Below are 20,744 nucleotides of genomic sequence, written 5' to 3'. Positions count from 1 at the left end.
GTAATCCAACGAATTTAATAGTTGGAACTAAAAACTCAACGCAACGCAACCTTTGAACTTTTTTTGAATTTATATAATGCGTGTTGAAGTGTCGGGGAGTGTCGGAGTGTCGGACACGACACGTAGAGTTTTTGAACTTTTTTTGAATTTATATAATGCGTGTTGAAGTGTCGGGGAGTGTCGGAGTGTCGGACACGACACGTAGAGTTTTTGAAGTGTCGGTGCTTCCTAGGCTAGCACAATGATAGTAGGGACCATCTAAAAAATCTAATATAATATTATATATACATCACACCAATAGGAGCATAACACATTAGCTGATATATTTTTTAAAGAGAAAAACATTTTCTTTTTAATATTATAACTTTTTTTCCGAAATATATAATTTATAATTTTATTTTAAAGTACAATTATATCCGGTGCTCAATATAACGATAGTACCGAAGATGTTCTCGGACTACTGGCCGGAGGTACTGCGCTAGCTCTTGCCTATTATCTCTGCCGATAGAATTACTAGCTCCATTACTATACACTTTCGTTCGATACTCGAACAGATATTATAACTAATTGAATGTTAATTTTTATAATAGTAATATCCAAAACAATTAGCGTCATGAAGTTCAATCACTCCTTTTTATTTAGTGTCGGTGCTGGATAGTTTACTCTGTCAACTAATTTAGTTCACTTATATGGCTTATAGTTTGATTTCATTATAAAATTCAAGAGATAAAAAAGAGAAAATAGGATGAACGCGCACTTTTTGTTTCACAAAATTAACAATTTCAATTAGTAATTGGGAGTAAAAGTAACATCACTAAAAGAGTTTAACTAGGATAATAATAAGAGGTTTAACATTTTTTAATTATCTAACAACACATGACAAGAACAATTGATTCTTTGGTTGAGTTTGCGGAAACAAACTGGAATTTAGTTATCTTTTGGAATAGTAGGATACATTGGGATTAATTTTTTTTTTTATGTTGTAAGTAATAATTTTATCTCTTACATATATAAAAAAATGTGTGAATGACAAACACTATTTCAAGCCAAAACCTAGATTTGAAGCGTGGATAATTGGATATGACATAAGCCCATTCCCACCTGAAAGTGAGTGTGATGAGGATCGAACTCGTGACCTCCTGATCACTCCAGCTCTGATATCATGATAAGAACCAATTCAATTCAAAATTTTAAGACATTATGTGAGACTTAATTAATTATTTTGTATCTCTTTAACACCCTCGTATGCAGTAGCTCTTTTTTTGGGCTTGAAAAGTGGACATGACACAAGTCTATTTTTTGATCTACCTTGTGTTGCACACACCCATTTTTTGATTTATCCTCCTAGTCACTCAAGCTTTGATATTATGTAAAGTGCTAATTTAACCCAAAATTTTATTGTGTTTGGTGAGGATATATTAATTATTTTGTATCTTTTTGTAATTCTCTAATAAACAACATTAACTTTACCAGAATATTTATATTATATACTTATTTGTATGTTAAACGGAAGTGTGTTAAATATCCTCTTACCCCTTCAAATTTCATGCCTTCCTTGTATGTTAAATATACAAAGTGTATTAAAAAATGATTGACCTAGTGGCATTCCACTTAGATATCAGGATTTGACGTGTCCAAAAAGTAATGGATTTGATCATTGACAGTTACAATTTTTGAATTAATTGAAGTTATTAGAAACCTGTTGATATCTACCATAACATAGAACTTAATTAGTACTTGAAATTCTGCAACATCTAGCACAATAAGAAAAGACCAATGAATAATTTTTATATTTTCATATTATATTTCTAATACCTTTCATGGTTTTATTCTATATAATAAGAGTATATACAGTATTTGATAACCTCCATCTTTTTTGCGTAACATTAACCTTCAAATCTATAATGTATTCCATTTATCCCAGGTTATTCTATGGTTTGCACATCCTTGCTTTGAATGATAAATAATGGTGGAAAAAACAACTCGTAATTGGTGCAAAACCCGAAAAATAATAAAAGAATAACAATTCCCAAATAGTGTGCCATAAAAATCGCTTCAGTGCATATACATTTACATGATATGATTACGCCGGATTTGATGGAAACATGCGAAGGAGAATGGACCTAATGCCTCGACAAGCGCACCATTAGATCAGTGTGATCTTATGTATATAATATGATTTCCCAAATGAGGTATTTTTAATTTAGTACGTGTAGTGTATTCAATAAACACTAATTATTCAACCCGATAACTTTGCGAGTTTTTTTTTTTTTTAATTATTGTATTATGGTTTTAGTAGATCGGTATATCACAACTTAAAATATATAAAAAAAAATTCTGTTAAAAATAACTTATAATCAATTCATTAGGAGTTAAAAGACTTGATAACGTTTACCAAAAAAAAAAAAAAACTTGATAACAATCAAATAATAATAGTTCAGTCGTCGACGTATGAGAGCTGAGCAGTTGAGGTGAGAATATGTATTCTATCCTCTTCAAGTATATCACCTTTAGAAGGGGTTTAAAATTTATTCCTGAACTCACCCTGAATTGAACTAATCAAGAAACGATAAACTAATGAAATATTTAAAAAAAAAAATAAAAGACTTGATAACTTGCATAGGGTTATAAATAATGGGTTTTATAATTCTCATTTAACATGAGAATTACAATTTTCCTACCCACCCTTCGATTTCCGTGCTGACATGGGTCCTACATATAATTTTTTCTAACACATGAGTCTCACATGTTTTTTATCTCTACAACATGAGATTTCAATTCTGCTTCAACATGAGAATTATAAAACCCATAAATAATATATTTCCAATCCCTTCTGTCCATCTAGTCCAACATGATTTTTAATATGCAACTTGCAAAAAGAGTTACCAATGATCATAATTATTTGAGCAAATTGCAAAAAGAGTGGTCAGTGGCTTCTCAGAGTCCCACACCTATTTCCTGTAATATCAAATCAACGAATAGTTCAACCGAAACGATTCTTTGACAATGATCAACTTTATTTAACTCCATGCTGTGCTCCTCCTCCTGTGCATATACCCACATTCCCTCCATGACATTAAATATCAATATCTCATTTCTACACTTATTTTTTATTTACATGCATATAATATCTTGCAAGTTTAATTAAACTAGACTTGTATTTATTTACATCTCATTTTGGACCTTACATTTATTTTCATATAACAATTATGGAGGAGTTAAAATGATTTCTCACTCGTGGCATTATTCGGAAAAATATTATCTTCCCTATTTGATATACAGTATTATATCTGGGTCGCTGGTGAAGCTACCCGGTTCTTAAATTTAATAATAGAGTTGGAAAGGAAAAAACAAAAATCGTAACTGAACATGACGTGACATGAAACTTGGATGTTCTTTCACACGATAACATTCATTGATTACTTTATATATAGCCGATATAGTGTGTTATTTAATTCGTACGGATTTAATAATAGGAATTAGAGTTCCTTGGAAGATGGTACTTAGCCAAAATGCCAGGCTGCGATGAATCTAGCTAGCGTCATTAACCGAAAGCACGAAGTTGTTAAAATAATTGTCAAAATATATAGTAATGTACGTTACTTCAAAACTCAAAAAGTGAAAAAATAAGATTTTTTTTTTTTTTTTTAATGTTTCATGTATATGTATTGTTCACCTGCATTCTTCAACTAAATAATATTATGCTTAATTTAATTATTAATAATAGTTATTTATATTAATCGATTTTCATGAAATGTAACACTTATTTTGAATATAATTTTTTATTTCATATTAAATGATAGATTAAATTCAGTATTATAATTAGCTATTATACAAATGTAATCTAAATATTCAAATGTGCAAGTGCTGGTATAGGTTCGAGGGTAGATTTTAACATTTCAGTGCGATGCACGATGCCTTAAATGTTCACCTTGATACTTCGTAGAGACAGCTTGAAGGATGAATTAAGTTGAAGTTGCTTTGATGTATTTCGCCATAACCTCCAATTATAATTAAAAAATATTCATATAAGTAGGAAACACGTAACTAGGAAAAATGAACATTATATAATATAAGAATAATTTGTCTTTATTATTATATAAAAAAAAAGCATCATATACTATAGAATCATTACATAAAAAAAAAGAAGCAATAATGCAAGGCCTTTGACTTTACCATCATGATATTATCAAACTGGTGCTGTAATCATCATGTATTATGCAAGGAGCTCACCGACTAAATATTCATGGCACTTTCTCAACCCATTTTTAAAATCCATATACTAAACCACTCCCTCATTCGTTGACCACTCACAATTCCGACCATACCCTACGCAACTTTTGGTTCTCCCTCCACCTTCTACAACGCTTTTGCTTTTTCCTCTATTTTCCAACTTCGAAGTTGGATCACAACCATCATGACAAGTTTCCCTTGATTCCATTCCAACCTTAACAAGAACAAATACACCAAAATATCCTTAAAACTTCAAAAACCATATATGCTCCATTTCCCAATCACACAATTGCATAGCTCATCTTTCTAATTAATTCCTCCTAAGTTTCCAAACCTGGGTCCATTCTCTCCCTCCATTCCTTAGCAACACGTTTATAAAAAACCTTCCAATTATGTAAACTATCCCTTTGTACCTTAAAATCTCCCAAAACAAAAAAACCCAAAAAAATAATTTTTTTTTATCCTTACATTTGGAAAATCATGTAGTGTGTACCCTTTGGTATATTCACTATTTTATCCAAGTATCTATCTTTTTCTAGTTATATTTCACTTGTATTTGTGAATTTTGAAAAAAAGGGAATGGCAGAATCGGAGACAGGGACGCCGACGGCGGCGTCGATGCCGGCAACACCGGATACACCAGGAGGGCCACTATTCACGTCGCTGCGAGTTGACTCACTGGCACACGAGCGTGACTCGTTTACAATGGCTAGGTGCAAGTGTTTGCCGACAAAGGGCAATTCGTGCCTCACTGATTTCTCTGTTGGCGTTCCAATTCCCAATGTGTCCCTCACTCAAAAGGTAACACAACTCTCTCTCTCTCTCTCCCCTATTTTGGTCAACGATTTCCTTTACATTTTTCAGATTTTTGTTTCCCTTTATGCCCTCTCTGCAATTCCATTTAATTTCAAGCTAGCATTGTCATAATTTTAGTTTTTTGTGATATTGGTCAGAAGTGCATGAATTGGATACTAGTAAAAATGTAAATTCATGCAAAATAGGAGATTTTTTTGTATGGTCACACAATATTCATAGGGGGGGTTTCAAGATTCATATATTGTTGTAGATTTATTATTAGAGGTGTAATAGCAAAGCTAAACTTTAGGTTAAATGAGTTAAATTTATTAAAAATATTTTAAGTTTGGTTTGATCCATGAATCTGATACGTGCTAAATTCTAGATTTGACTTGGCTTATTTATAAAAACTTGACCTGAACTTGACTTGATTTATTTATAATTATAAAATATATTTTTTTCAAATTCACATCCCTGTTACAATGCTTGTTTGGCTTTAGGACATGTATGTATCATTGAGAGTGTTCATTGTTCAATAATGGTTTTTATTACAATTTTTTTCATCTTCTATCGTTTAGATATAGGGAAAAATAAATGTAAGAAAATTTTAAGTTCATGTCATAAATAAATTAAGTGTGAGATTCACCTATTTAAAAAAACAAAAAACAAAAAAATGAATGACACATCTTTTCATAATATGTGTAGAAAGAATTTGTTTTCTCACGCAATATGAGAAAAACAAACTCCTATATATATTATTTTTTTATCTTGTTATTATATTACTGAAATAAATAAATTTTTATATTAATTTTGCTTATTTTAAGGATGTGTGGCTTATATTATAAAAATTATTATTATAAACTTTTCACGAATTTCAAGATACTTGTCAGCCTTTTGATTTTTTTTTTATTGACTATACCACATTTGTATATAAAATTTGAAAAATATAAAAAAGTTATTTCATGTTGTTGTAGAAATTAAATTATAAGTGAGACTCATAAATAAGAAGAGAGAATAAAGAATAAAGAATAGTGAGACTCAACTTTTTTTTGTGTGTATAAAAAAGTTATTTATCTCATATAAAATAACATAAGCAAAACCCATAAAATTTATGGAAGTTCAGAATATTTTTGTTTAAGAAAATAAGCTTATGAAAGTTAATAAATTACTATAAAATAATTGTTTTTGCGTGTTTATAAGGTTAAGATCATTTTTTTGGTAATGTATCATACATCTGTCCATAAACAGTAAAAATTTGGGATTTGATAGAAAATACTTAAAATGATATGGATCAAATAGAAAGAAAACTTGTTATCAAAAAAAAAAAAAATAGAAAGAAAACTTTCTCTTTTTTGATAAAAAAAATATATACCCATTTAGATATATCTCATGTATAGAATAAATTTCGCTTTATAAGAGAGAGAGTATCTTTTCGATGATTAATATTGACAAGAAAGAAAAGTAAAATGCTGTCATTTTTTTGGTAGACAAACACTGTTATTTATTTGTTTTGTTTTTTTTAATTTATGAGTTTTATAAATATAATATTGTATGGCACTTCTTATATCATGTCATAGACACGTAAGCATTATGGGTCCCACTGTATAGAACAAGAGAAAAAAAAAATAGAATGAATCTGGCATAAATCGGGTAAGAAAAAGAAGTTGTGTGATGTAACGTGATATTTTTATTTTTCTTAATTTATATGTTTTTACTATTTTGGGATGGAGATGGCATAAATCGGTTGTTGTACAGAAATCAAACTCCACCTTACTTTATAACAAAAGCATTTTCTATAAAAACTGGATTAGCTTAGTATATGCTAATATAAGATTAGATTATTTGACATTTAAATTTTAAAATTAAAACTAAATGATAAACATATAAATATATAGATTAAAAATAAATATGTAATTAAAATTTAATCTAATATTTTAATCTAAATTTGTAATGAAAAACTGATATTTTGAAGTTAAAAAATTAAATCTAAATAATATGTGAAACTAATAAGTATAAATTTTACTTCTATATGATAAGGGGATAATATTTCTACTATTATTATAATTGTTTTTGTTACATTCATAAAAAGAGGTAGTTTACTGTGAGGGAAAATAAAATAAAAATGTTGATAAAAATTATTCTTTTTTATGTGAATATGGTAGAAATAATTTTTATTTTTTTTATGTTAGCCTATTATGTAACAACAAATTACAATGCTTCCAAAGCGGGTTGTGAAGCAATGCCCCAATTTATAAGTAGACAAAAATAATGGGTAGTTAAAAAAAGTTAAAATTTCGTTAAATTGAATTTGAATTGAGCATCGCTCCAAACCTATTAAGCCTATCTGTGTACCTCTATAATAAATACAGTCAAAGTACTGTGGATGATATTAATAATTCTGTCTATATATACATCACCATCCAGCTACATGCATAAAATATTCCTATTAATTAAAAAACTACACGAATCAATTATTTCTATTTATTAAGTTTTTATTTCTTCAAGTGGCTAACTAAAAAAACAAATTAAAGATTCCAATCAAATATATGAGATAAGTTATTATATCTATATTTTTTTCATACATATCTTATCAATCACTTTTCAACGTTATTAGATTAGAATCTCATTTAACCTTTATTTTGTCTCTTTCATTTTAAAATTTTAATCTAACGGTGTTGGAGAATGATAAATAAAGTAAACATGAAAAAAGTAGATAAAATAACGTATCCTCAAATATATTTAGACAATATTTTGGAAAAAACATTAAGAGCGAGTTAAATTTTTGAGAAAAGCTATATTTTAGCCCTTTAAAATTTCGCAAACTATTCAATCGTGGTTGATCAAATAAGAACATGTTTGTAAACATTAAGAAATGGGATAGTATTCGTTTACAATTTTTTTTTGCAAATTACACTAAGTATGACCGGTTATACACTGCATGATTAAAGTATGACCGGTCGTACTTAGTGTAATTTGTAAACAAAAAAGTTTGTAAATATAACTTGTCCCTTAAACAATAATAAAAATAAGAGCCATAAATCTTTTGTTAAAATGAGTGAACATTGTTATTGACTATTGGATACACGAGTGATTTTATTATTATAACTTATTCAATAACTACTTTTAAATCTTAACAAACTTTGATTAAATTCTGTTAAATTTTTTTTGGGCTGGCCCAACAAGACTACTTAAGGTCCATGCCTTACGAAGAGTTTGTGCTTTGCATGGTGAAGCCGAGTTAGTCTGCTTGATGTTACATAAAACAAAAAAAAAACGAAATAGAGTTAGTCCATTTGTTTCACATATTGCAAGTCCAAAGCATAAACTCATTTACTTCCTGTAAACGTGTCTCTGAAAGCGTTATTTCTCCGTTTCCAGCGAGAAATATATGAACCAAACAAGCACTTATAAGTCTGTTTGATAGCTCATCTCTAATAAAATTTTGGAATAGGACACAACTTATTAAAGTGTAATAATATACATATATTATTAAAGTACTACACTTTGATACAACTTTTTTATTGTACAATTTGTACCACATGAACTGTCTTAATTCTTGCATAAAGAATTCAATTTGAACAAACTTAATTGTAACGGGAGTTATGATATAAACATGACCCATCATCTTAGAATTGGCTATTAAACAAAGGAAAATCATTGTGTCACTTTACATTAGATAACTATTTTATTCTCCTCTCATGTAAAAAGTTGTGCATCATTTTTTTCTTTCTTTAATGGGTGGTGAGCTCCACCACAATATGTGTTTATGGTAAGAGATACTTATCTCCAACAACATTAGAGAAATAGAACATTTAAACAAATGTTGGAATGTTGAACAGATTGGAGCAGAGTTTGTGGGAACGTTCATATTGATATTTGCAGCAACTGCTGGACCTATAGTGAACAACAAGTACAATGGAGCAGAGACTCTAATGGGGAATGCAGCTTGTGCAGGATTAACAGTGATGTTCATAATACTCTCAATTGGTCACATATCTGGTGCACACCTTAACCCATCTCTCACCATTGCATTTGCAACTTTCCGGCATTTCCCTTGGGCACATGTGCCAGCATACATAGCAGCACAAGTCTCTGCTTCAATATGTGCGTGTTATGCTCTCAAAGGTGTTTATCATCCTTATCTCTCTGGTGGTGTCACTGTCCCATCTGTCAGCGTTTCCCAAGCTTTTGCAACTGAGTTTATAATCACTTTTATTCTCTTGTTTGTGGTCACTGCTGTTGCTACTGATACTCGTGCGGTGGGTTCATTTCACTTATTGTAATTCATGATCCAATAGTTCTACATTTGTTTTTCTTTCCTTAGTTTATTTTTTTTTTTTTTTTATAATGGATTTGATGGTGGGTATGCAGGTTGGTGAATTGGCAGGTATTGCTGTTGGGGCTACAGTTTTGCTCAACATTCTCATATCAGGGTAAGTAACCTTCATTATTTTATGGAAAAAACGAGTATCATGTTGTAAAAAAATAGTATCACTTTTTTACAACATACAAAAACACATAGGTTCCACTTTTTTTATTTTCTCTTATCATTTTTTTTTCTTTCCTCTCTGTATTTGTGCGTAGGAAAATGATATTATTTTCTTAACAAAAGGAAAACAAACCCCTTACTTTTTATTATAGAATTCAACTTGTTATCACTAGAGATTTTTTTTAACTTCTTTTCTTCTTATAAGTAAAAGTTACATCAAACAGATTTTTACAAAATCACTTAATAATAAAAAGAGCCTTTTTTACAATGAAAGAAAAAACTTCAAAAACTCCTTCTTTTTTAAGTTATTTTAGCTTTTTTTGAAATGTGTATTTTTTTTTGAAATGAACAGCTTTTAAGTGCCCGTTTGGATGAACTTTTATTTCTAAAAAAGTTGTTTTTTTATAAATAAAAGTCCTTTTGAGAATTTTTAGCTGTTTGGATAACAACTTTTTAAAAAAGAAAAATTTAAAATAAAAGTTAAAATGCTGCTTTTTTTTATAGCCAGTAGTTGGTTGCTTTTGAATAAAAATAGAAATTGAAAGATAATATAAATTTTTAAAATATCATTTTAACCTTATCCTATCATACATATTTTATCTCTCCTTATCCCACGATCATGCTTCCTTTATTGTAATTTTTTATATAAAAAGTATTTTTATTTTATTTTAACATCCAAACAATTTTTTCATGTAAAAGTGATTTTCAGATCATATATCCAAACGTAAAATAACTTTACCTTTTAAAAAAAGCAATACATAAAAAGTTATTTTTTTAAAAGTTCATCCAAACGGGTCCTAAGTTAAAGTTTTTTATATAATAATCAATTAGCTTGTAACTTTTTTTTTAAAGCACTTTTTTTAGCTTAAAAAAAAGTGTCAAACAGACTCTTAATCATATTGATATCATATAAAAAATTATTTTAACTCAAAAATTCAAATTTATAGAAAATAATATTAATAACTTTTATATTATATTTCTCTTCGTGATATCATAAGATAATCCTAGTGCTATATATGTATAACAAATTTAATGATTTTTTGTAAGTAAGAAGGATTAAAGAATGATTGAGATGTTATATTTTGTTAGGCCAACAAGTGGTGGTTCGATGAATCCGGTTCGCACATTGGGTCCAGCCGTTGCAGCAGGAAATTACAAGCATATATGGTTATATTTGGTGGCACCAACGCTTGGAGCTCTGGCTGGTGCAGGTGTTTATACGCTGGTGAAGCTGCGTGACAACGAGGCTGAACCGCCACGACAGGTTAGGAGCTTCCGTCGCTAGATTCATCTAGCAAAAACACTGCTCTTCCTCCACCCCCACTTCTACTTGTTTGATATCATACAACCTAATTAAATAAAAAACGTGGGGACTCCTTGTGATTAAATGTGTGAAATAAAGTGTGAATGGTGTGGTTTGTTTTGTGTTGTAATTTATGTAATGGAGTGTTTGTTTTGTGGATGTACATCTTCTTAAGGCTGATTACAGCCATACTCTTTGTATTGTGATTTGTGCGCCTTAATATTAACAATATGTTTTTTGTAATTCCTTCTTTTTTTTTCTTGTCTGTATTTTTTTTTTTTAAATTGTGTTTTTAAACGCAATCAAATACTTGCAATTATTTGTACTCTATAAGCTAAAATTATTAATACGTACCTATATTACATGCATTTAGTTATTAAGTATCTATAAAGATAAGAATTTTAATCCAAACTCCTCCCTGTTTATAAAATATATCCTATCTAAGGAATAAAGTTTAAGCGTTAAATTTTTTCAACAATATATCTTCGTGAAGCCATGGAGGGTTATTAGGTTATCAGGACTTGTTTGGATGAATTTTTTTTATCCCAAAAGTTATTTTATTTAAAATAAGAAAAAAAGCGTCTAAGTTTAATTTGTTTTCGGATACGAACTTAAAAAAAAAAAAAAAACTATTTTTTGAACAATTTTTTTTTTTAATCAAGACAAATTTTTTTTAAGTCAATTCAAACGGCTGTTAATATGATACATAAGGTGGACTTTTGGCGGAGCGGAATTCTCTGTCGGGTTTTTTTTGACCCTTATAACTCTTTATTAATAATTAATTACCAAATTGATTTTTATTGTAATATTTCAAAAATTTAACCCTTTCAAAAAAACATAATACCAATCTGCCCATGTTTGACCGTTGACCACCAAATCTACCCGGGTAGGGAGGGGTGGTTCTTAGCACTGAGAAATTGTTTGAATTATTTACCCGGATAGGAAGGGATGTACCCATAAATCTCCACAACTTCATCTTCATTCTAAGTCATAAGTTTTTGCACACATACACATGAAATAAGTTCCATGTCCAGTGATAACTAGGAGGACTACATGCTAAATTAAACGAGAAATCTTATTAATTTGTACACTTATTAGTTGTTGTCGTCGCGGTTCTTTGTATGAAGAGTTGTCCACCTGTTTGACCAGATGAAGTTAGCGGGATTCGCTCCTGACAAGGTTACATATAATGCATTATTGGATGTTTTTGGCAAGTCCAGACGCCCCAAGAAGGCTATGCAGGTTCTTAAAGAGATGGAAAGTAATGGGCTTTCCCCTACCAATGTAACTTACAATTCATTAATATCAGCTTATGCTAGAGGTGGCTTGTTGGGGGAAGCATTGGAGCTTAAAACCCAAATGCTGGAGAAAGGGATCAGCCTAATGTTTTTACCTACACTACCCTTTTGTCAGAATTTGAGAAGGCCGGAAAGGGATGAGTTTGCCATTAAAATTTTCGAAGAAATGAGAGCAGCAGGGTGCAAACCTAATTTATATGTGTATGTGCAAAAACTTATGACTTAGAATGAAGATGAGGATGTGGAGATTTATCCGAGTACACCTCTCTCTATCCGGGTAAATAATTCAAGCAATTTTCCAGTGCCAAGAACAATATCTGGGTACACCCCTCCCTAGTCGGGTAGGCAAATTTTTAAAAAAAATACCCGGGTAGGAAGGGGTGTACCCGGGTAGGCTTGGTGGTCAACGGTCAAACAAGGACAGATTAATGTTATGTTTTTTGAGGGGGTTAAATTTTTTAAATAATTTATAATGAAGGTCAATTTAGTAATTAATTATTAATAAAGAGTTATAAGAATCAAAAAGCCGTCTGGCCAACATATAAAGTAAAGCTTTTAACTTCCGACGAATAATTTTAATTTTTAAGTATATAACATCATATGATGTATTTATTTTTTGATACATAAATCATATGATGTTATTGATTGTTGGGAATATTACTTATACGTAAAACATTTTTATATGACTATAATTATTGTTTATTTATTTTATATCAATATTAATAATTAAATTTTCTGTGTAAATAATGTTAATTACACATCACATGCCACTAATATTATCCTTATTCTTAATTCTAGTGTTAATGATTTAACATTAATTTGTTGCTTGAAAAAGTCATTTACTGAGAAAAAAAAAGGTTGAAAGAAAAAATAATTCTAGAAGCACGATAGTGACACAGGGCACAGGCTAGAGGATAAAAAGCAAATGGCGGAAAATCATAATAGTATGTACTTTGTTTTTTTCTTATTTTGGAGATATAGTATGTACTTTGTTGAATCTTTTAATGGACCCTCCAATACAGATATTTTGGGTTTAGTGCTTCTGAATCTGCCAACTCAGCTGCAGTAGGGTCAAGTATTGCAGTATCTGTTTACAAAATGAAGATACATTTACGTTTGTTGTTAACTTAGGGTAATTTGGTACACGAATTTTTTTGAATTCTCGAAAAATTAAATTTTTTTAAATTTTAAGTTTTCAGATATTATCATAAACTGAATATAAAAATTATATTTTTAAAAATTGAGATTCCGAACATCAAATTTTTCTCCATATCTAACTTATCGTGTAGAATCCTCTTTCACTAAAGGAATATTTTGTCATTCTTATTAACAACAATTATTAAAATAATTCATATTATCCATACACAAAAAAAAAAATAAAACTAAACTGGTTTTTACATTGTATATCATTTATGATATATTAATTATTTATTTGAGTAAAATAAATAATACTAGCTAGACTAGAAAAAATACATGTATAAAATATACTTTTAATGACATTTTACACACACACACATATATATAATTTAAAAATAAAATTTATTTTGTAAAAATAAATCCTTGATTAATCTTAAAAAATTATTATTAGGATATATATATAATTTAAAAATAAAATTTATTTTGTAAAAATAAATCCTTGATTAATCTTAAAAAATTATTATTAGGATAAAAAATAGAATAATATTGAATTTAAGACCAAATTTGAAATTTCTTATTATTTACAAACTTCAAAATAGTAGAATATAATTTATTCGGAAAAAAATTTGTTTATAAATTTTTGCAAATTATACTATGTATTCCCCGGGAGAAAATAGTGTGACCTAGTATTTTCCCGGAAGAACATAGTATAGTTTGTAAATAAAAAGTTTGTGAATATAACTCTCTCCTAATTTACTCTGGACAAAAATTTCCATTAAAAGAGAAGAGGGCAAACCTTGTTAGACGAGACAATTTAATCAATTTAGGTTTTATTAAAACAACAAATAGGTAAATAATATATGCACCATTAAGAAAGTGTAGTCAAAGTGGTTAATACCAGATCATAACCTCAACCATTATTTCATGTGTAAGGATGGAAGAACAAATCTGGTAGATCTGCCTAAATTCATACCCCATCGATCTTGTTCTTTATGCAAGTAAAGTGGTAAGCTATTTCAAACAACAAAAACCACTCATTCTCAATTTCAACCCCAACTCAATCCCAAAAGAGAGGGATTGATAAAACAAACTTTAATTAAAATTTATCAGAAACTCATCACACATTGTTGGTGATTAGATATTATTTACAGATATGGTGCAGCATATATATCATGCCTTTAGATGTTATTAATAAATTATATACTAAGATATGGTGCAGCATATATATCATGCCTTTAGATGTTATTAATAAATTATATACTAAGATATATAGCTTGACTAAGACATCAGAAGCAATCACGTGTAGTATGCCAGCGAACCATTCACAGTTCCGTCTTGGGAAAAGATGCTTGGTGAGTCCAGTAAAGTAGGCTTTCTTAACCGGTATTGCTGAAACCTTTGCCTTGCATACTCCTTGTAGTCAAAGTCAATTTTATTCACGTAACTCTGCAATTAATTACAAGCAAAACATCTATGAGCATACTAAGCTAACAGCCACAAGTAACCCTCTTTAGAATAAAAGACAAACCCTAGTGCACAAGACTCCTTCACTTGTGAGGTCTAAAGTGAGAGTCGATTGTACACAGCTTTACCCTTGCATTTTTGCAAAGAAGCTGTTTCCTAAACTCAAATTTGTGACCTTCCGATCACAAGGAGCAATCTTACCGCTGCTCCAAGGCTCGCCCTCAAGTAACCCTCTTTAGAAACAACAAATGAAAATAAAAACCTTACCGAAATAAGCCCCCACAAGCCCCAAAATACATGGCTTGCAAGAGTGTATTTTTCTGAAGCATTCACTAACCGGTTCACTTTAGCATTGCTTGCTTTCTTGCCTGTGTACAACAAGTTGCCAAAATAAATTTGAGAGATATGTAAGAGTTTTTGTATTCCTTGCATTTATGCATATGCAAGCCTATAAAGTGAAGAGGAATAGTTCTTTCTTATTTCTTTATATTGAAGATGGTTTGGATTGAAGATGCTAAAAGTGTAGAAACAGTCTATAAGGTAAGCTGAAGTGATATAAGAAGTCAACCTAATAGAACAGTTGATTTGTTCATTTCACTGAGGGTTTTTATCAGCTTGCAATAGATTAATAGCAATTATCTATATATCTATATCTCTTTAAATCATATTACTGATGGAGTGAATAGGTCATTGGACTAACCTTCAGAGCTGAGATAAATACGGATAAACATTTGACGCTCCTCTAGTCCTGATTAACCATATCCAAATTGGTGTGTTAGCAAAGCAGAGTGATCTCAATAAAAATAAAATAGCAACACCAAATAATCATTGTAGAAATGTAATTTGGGCAGTGAAAATACCAGGATATTTACTGTAGTCAAGAACATGAGGTGTGTCACTATGGTAATCTGCCACCATTTCACAGAAATGATTTGCTAGGTCATACGCAATTGGATTGTAACTGGCGTATTCGTAGTCCTGTATCATTAAACAGATTAAAATAGGAACAGAAAACAAGTGTAATGTAAAAGATGACTGATGAAAGATGAAAGATGAAAATAAGTTCATAATTCTTATGCACGCACAACTTTCAATGGGTAGAGAAATTATAAGATAAATCAAGACCACTGCAAATACCAAACCCAAAGATTGAGTTGAACAATAGGTTCAGGTCACCTTCTAAGAGGCAGAATTAGAAAGTAATGTTCACCAAGAGATAGAAAATTTCCATTTCAACGTTTAACTCTAATAGAAGTAACTAGCAGGTTCTTAGCATGGCCGTACAAATTTTAAAAAGATGTATCCAAAAGACCACAGGCAAAGAATATATAACCACAACTTACAATTATAGTGATTGATCTTGTCTCTTCATCCATCATTATGTTACCATATTGCAGGTCGTTGTGACAAAAACCAATCTCTTGATATTCTTCAGATAATTTCTTCTCTAGAATATTTATTTCCTCGTCCAGACTGTCCAAGCCAAAAAGTTTTGTATCCTTTGGGGAGCACAAACTTTTGGCTTCAGAAAGCCAATTCCTAGTAAATAACATATGGAGGGCATTTAATATTCTGCATAGCAATAAAAATTAATTTTAAGATTGATCTGATCTATAATTTACCTCATTCTCTCCCAAATCTGAGCCTTTTTTGCACCAGGCATATGAAGATTATGGAACTTCCTCATCTTAGATGCTATCAAAGCAGATATTTCAACGTCATGAAGGTCAGCAGCCGAGAGAGTCTAAAAGGCCAAAATAAGAAAAGAAAAAAACATGTTAGGAACAATTCTCATACTAGGAACGTAAATAACACTGCATGTCAAATTCATCTTCTTTGATTTCCTATGACTCCTTCAATTGGTTTTAATCCATTGGGAAATAGAAAGTGACATCAACAGCAGATAAAAAGAAAGAGATTAAACAGGATAAAATCACTGACTGGAAGGCCTCAAGGAATACCATAGTCCATAGTTGACATATTAATGAGGCCTACCGAGTTATATGGCTGAAATATAATTTTAATCAATTTATTGCTAAATTATTTTATTCACCTTTGGAACTCAAATGTTTAGATTGTCAAGTCTAAATTTGTTCAACATATTTTTCTCCTTTAGAATAGATAGACTTGAGTGAATTTCCATGATCAAACCTCTGAATGGCACTGCTGATTGCAGACAAGTGTCTATTTTAAATACATCAGTCATCACAATGAGCTATTCAACCTAAAACTCATCTATTTGTCCAATCCAAGATCAACAGTATTTTAGTCTTATCTGGATTTAGATAAAAAAAATCCTTCCATTTCTTTTATAGTGTCTATGTGTTGCTTTCCATAGTCTTATATAGAAGATCATAAGGATCATCTATTAGTTGGATTGACAAAGCAAATTGTTCATATACTCCCTAGAAGCGCCAAATATAAATGTTAACAGTATGTTTCTGACAGAGAAAACCCCATCAAGTATATTTTGAAAAAGCCTTTTGTAAGTTTGAGGGGAATATAAATGGCAATTGAAAAATTGTAGTGCCAAAATATACAACAGTTAACAAGCTATGCTGGAATTTTCTATGCCTATAGAACAGGCAACTACTTAAATGCTTATCAAGTATTAGTACTATATTTGTTAATGAGCATTTGAATGAGTGAAATAGACAGGAAATAATAAGACTTCACAAGTCTGATCTTTCCATATATGCACAAAAAGTTCCACATTCCCTTCGATTAACATATTGTTTTAGTATATTTCTTTATTATTAATAGAAAAAATAACATACAGAAAAGGAATTAGAGAAAAAAGAATGGTAAAAGAAGCACCTAAGAGCACCTGATCCCATGTCATTGGCTCCACACCATTCAATTGAATTTCTTGAAGATGCTTCTTAGCTAATTAATCCTAAACAACTAACAGGCAATGTTAACCCTCCATTGCTCCAACGGATGAAGGGAATAAAATAAGAAAAAGGAAACACCAGTCCAAGGAAAAGCTCTTTGACTAAAGAATGAAGTAAAATGGAGAGAGCTCACCAAAAAAAAAAAAAAAAAAGTAAAATGGAGAGGAAAAAAATCTAATTAACTTTCAAACTGACCATGACAAAAACCATAGATATAGTCAAAGTTTTCTTTTTCTGATGATGCGCCAAAACATGATTGGGTGATGATGCAAAAATATGACAAAAACACTGGATCAAAATCTAACTCCAATTATATAATATAACGTGCCTATCAAGGATAAATTTCTGAACCTATCATGTTAGATTATTCATTTTCATTTTTAAAAAAGTAAAGTATTGAAAAAAGAACACAATCACATACCCTGGCATGAATAAACTCCTCAACTCGGCCAGAGGTGAACCGGCCAAGAAGGCGTGGACCCTGACCGTGCTTTGAAATGCACTCAAACGTTCGAATTTCTTCATCCCTGTCAAAGAAAACTTCAACACCTTCACCATATAAGCGAACCAGAACCTTTCTGAGATCACTACCATTTTTGGTTGGCCAGTTTATCTGGAAAACCTCATTGGTCATTGCACCCTTCAATGGAATCACTTGCAAGTTGTTCACATCATCGATCACATCCCCCAAATCCGAAGCCACCGCAGCAAGAACTTCCATTATCTCTTCCTGGGACACACTCCCTTTCAACAATTCAATTGTCTTTATGGCCATTCTTTGACGAACGATTTCTTGGGCTGAAAAAAAAGAAAGAGGAAACTTAAACATAGAGTTTAGTTAAGTGATTTCGAGCATGCACGAACTCATGGAAAAAGACACAATCTTTGATAACCCAATTGCGAGAAAACATCATAAATCGATTACCCTTAATGAGATAATTGAAAAAAATTTAAAAGAAAAGTAGAATTGGGTGTTTTAGAAACTCACCTACGAAACAGAGAAGTTCAGAGTTCGAAAACAGGGGAAATGTTGTTGCAAAAAAAAAAAAAAAAAGTTTGAAAATAACCTCCTGCAGTGAAGATTGCGTGAAAAAGACAGGAACTTTTAGAAAACCCAGTTGATAAAAAGTATGAGGAATCAACAATCCGTGAAGGATAATCAAAAGGGTTTAATAAAAGTGAAAAAGAAAAATTCTTGAGACTTGGGAACTGACGGAAGAAGAAGAAGAAGCAGAAGCAGAGTAAGGTGTGCAAGAAATGCAGCTTGAGTTTGGTAATGTGACTCGGACACTAACGTTGTATATATAGAGAAGATACACGTTTTCTGCTAATTAAAGTCAAAGATTTCCTATTAATCTACTAGTCAAATTTCAGATAACTACAAACTAAGCAAAATCCACGAACAGTAAACAATTAAAAAAATTCAGATTCTTTGCAATACATTAATGATTACTTTGATGGGATAGGATACTGTGACACACAAATAATGTTACGCACAATGTTACGACCATATCTTAACCGTTGATTTCCGTCAATCAACGACTATCATTTATTACGAATTAATAATTAATTAATGAGTTTGATTTGAAAAATGATAACCGTTGATTGGCAGAAATCAACGGTTAAGATGTGATCATAACATTGTGCGTAACATTATTTGTGTGTCACAATATCCTATCCCTTAGTTTCATTTGGCAAGATATCAATTTAATATTTCATTTAACACCAAAATATTTCTACAATTACTTTTGCGAATTAATAATTAATTAATGAGTTTGATTTGAAAAATGATAACCGTCGATTGGCGGAAAACAACGGTTAAGATGTGGTCATAACATTGTGCGTAACATTATTTGTGTGTCACAATATCCTATCCCTTAGTTTCATTTGGCAAGATATCAATTTAATATTTCATTTAACACCAAAATATTTCTACAATTACTTCTGATAAGTTATCTGTATTTATTCTCTAAATAATATCATTTTAGGATTGAAAGATTAAAAAATTATAACTATAAAGTCTATAATAATTCTAAAATAAATTAAAATTATAAAAATTTCATGATTTTTATCCCAAAATAACGTCATATTAAATTTACTGTATATACTTATATCATCTTTCATTTAATGCGTTTTATTATATTGATAATTTTAAGATATGTCAAATTTTTTTAATAATGTAGTGATACAAATGTAAAACTTTATTGAAAATTACTTAAAAGAAAAAAAATAAAATGATAGGGACTCAATGTATAAAGAACTAACGTTTTTTTTAAGACCGACGTTACATCGAAATTAAATTTATGTTTATGTATGAAAAAAAAGAGTTCACTTTTTCTGCAGTTACTGCAGATAAATTATCTGCAGTAAGTTCAATACGATGTTGTTTTGGGACGAAAATCATGGTGTTTTTGTAATTTTAATTTATTTCAGGGTTATAATAGTCTTTATATTTATAATTTTTTAAAATTTCAATACCAAAACGACATCGTTTTGAGAATAAATACAGATAATTTATCTGCATTAACTGCAAAAATATTTTTTCCGAAAAAAAAAGAAGACTTTTATACAATGTGAATATATTCACTTTGGATGGACACAAATTAGTCTCATTCACACATGACTTAACATACAAGTTATATTATAATATTGCTCTTTGTAATATAAAAAATGTATAGCCTTCTCATTTAGTTTTCCTTGCTTTTAAAACTATTATAATCTCGCGTTCCGAAATAAAATTGAAATTTATTATTGGAAAAGTTCAGGTTAGTAATTTTAAATTGAATTTTTTATATTAAAAAATTGAACTTTATCATTGTGAGAGGGAAAAAAAAAAGATAAAGAAGAATAAGGGGAGTCAAATTTGTCTCCGACGTGGACCGTGTTCTCCATGAGACGTGTGTAATTAAAGCCGTTTGGAATCAGCCAACACGGCTTCAAGGGAATATATTTTTATAGTTTATATAAAATAAATAAGTAAACAAATAATAAATAAATAAATATCTTTTTGCAGGTAATAGAAGTTAATGAACACTTTTTAATGGTATGGTATATGGAGAAGGTTACAATAATGTAGATGGACATGGACGGTTGAATTTGAAATAGTATTATAAATTTATAATTGATAGTTT

The 20,744-nt window shown here is 30.1% G+C and overlaps 2 protein-coding genes across 2 annotated transcripts; one reads left to right on the top strand and one right to left on the bottom strand.

The window, feature by feature from the left end:
- The first annotated feature begins 4,812 nt into the window (after window positions 1-4,812).
- LOC133291032 (probable aquaporin NIP5-1) lies at window positions 4,813-10,802 on the top strand. The gene is made up of 4 exons (XM_061489212.1): window positions 4,813-5,034; window positions 8,868-9,287; window positions 9,400-9,461; window positions 10,607-10,802. Exons 1-4 carry the CDS (start codon window positions 4,813-4,815, stop codon window positions 10,800-10,802), a joined length of 900 nt encoding a protein of 299 aa, XP_061345196.1.
- A 3,509-nt stretch (window positions 10,803-14,311) lies between these two features.
- LOC133291003 (probable choline kinase 1) lies at window positions 14,312-18,855 on the bottom strand. Its single transcript, XM_061489167.1, has 8 exons — window positions 18,602-18,855; window positions 18,035-18,411; window positions 16,342-16,463; window positions 16,063-16,258; window positions 15,580-15,697; window positions 15,420-15,467; window positions 14,987-15,087; window positions 14,312-14,701 (listed from the first exon to the last, which is right to left on the bottom strand). The coding sequence occupies exons 2-8, from the start codon at window positions 18,386-18,388 to the stop codon at window positions 14,552-14,554; spliced, it is 1,089 nt and encodes a 362-aa protein (XP_061345151.1). The 5' UTR covers window positions 18,389-18,411; window positions 18,602-18,855; the 3' UTR covers window positions 14,312-14,551.
- Between the last annotated feature and the right edge of the window lie 1,889 nt (window positions 18,856-20,744).

The sequence above is a fragment of the Gastrolobium bilobum genome, unplaced genomic scaffold, assembly GCF_033153095.1.
Source record: "Gastrolobium bilobum isolate Gb01-03AN ecotype WA unplaced genomic scaffold, APGP_CSIRO_Gbil_v1 utg8260, whole genome shotgun sequence".
In the NCBI taxonomy this organism is placed as follows: Eukaryota; Viridiplantae; Streptophyta; class Magnoliopsida; order Fabales; family Fabaceae; genus Gastrolobium; species Gastrolobium bilobum.
Note: the sequence above shows the minus strand (reverse complement) of the source record. Positions and strands in the feature narration are given on the sequence as shown.

What these genes read in the sequence shown, in the direction of transcription:
- LOC133291032 (XM_061489212.1), top strand. Translation starts at nt 4,813, where the DNA reads ATGGCAGAATCGGAGACAGGGACGCCGACGGCGGCGTCGATGCCGGCA. An exon ending in ATGTGTCCCTCACTCAAAAG is followed by an intron (nt 5,035 to 8,867) that starts GTAACACAACTC and finishes AATGTTGAACAG; the next exon opens with ATTGGAGCAGAGTTTGTGGG. An exon ending in CTCAACATTCTCATATCAGG is followed by an intron (nt 9,462 to 10,606) that starts GTAAGTAACCTT and finishes ATATTTTGTTAG; the next exon opens with GCCAACAAGTGGTGGTTCGA.
- LOC133291003 (XM_061489167.1), bottom strand. Translation starts at nt 18,388, where the DNA reads ATGGCCATAAAGACAATTGAATTGTTGAAAGGGAGTGTGTCCCAGGAA. An exon ending in CAGATTTGGGAGAGAATGAG is followed by an intron (nt 16,259 to 16,341) that starts GTAAATTATAGA and finishes GTTATTTACTAG; the next exon opens with GAATTGGCTTTCTGAAGCCA. An exon ending in TATTTATCTCAGCTCTGAAG is followed by an intron (nt 15,088 to 15,419) that starts GTTAGTCCAATG and finishes TGTTGTACACAG; the next exon opens with GCAAGAAAGCAAGCAATGCT.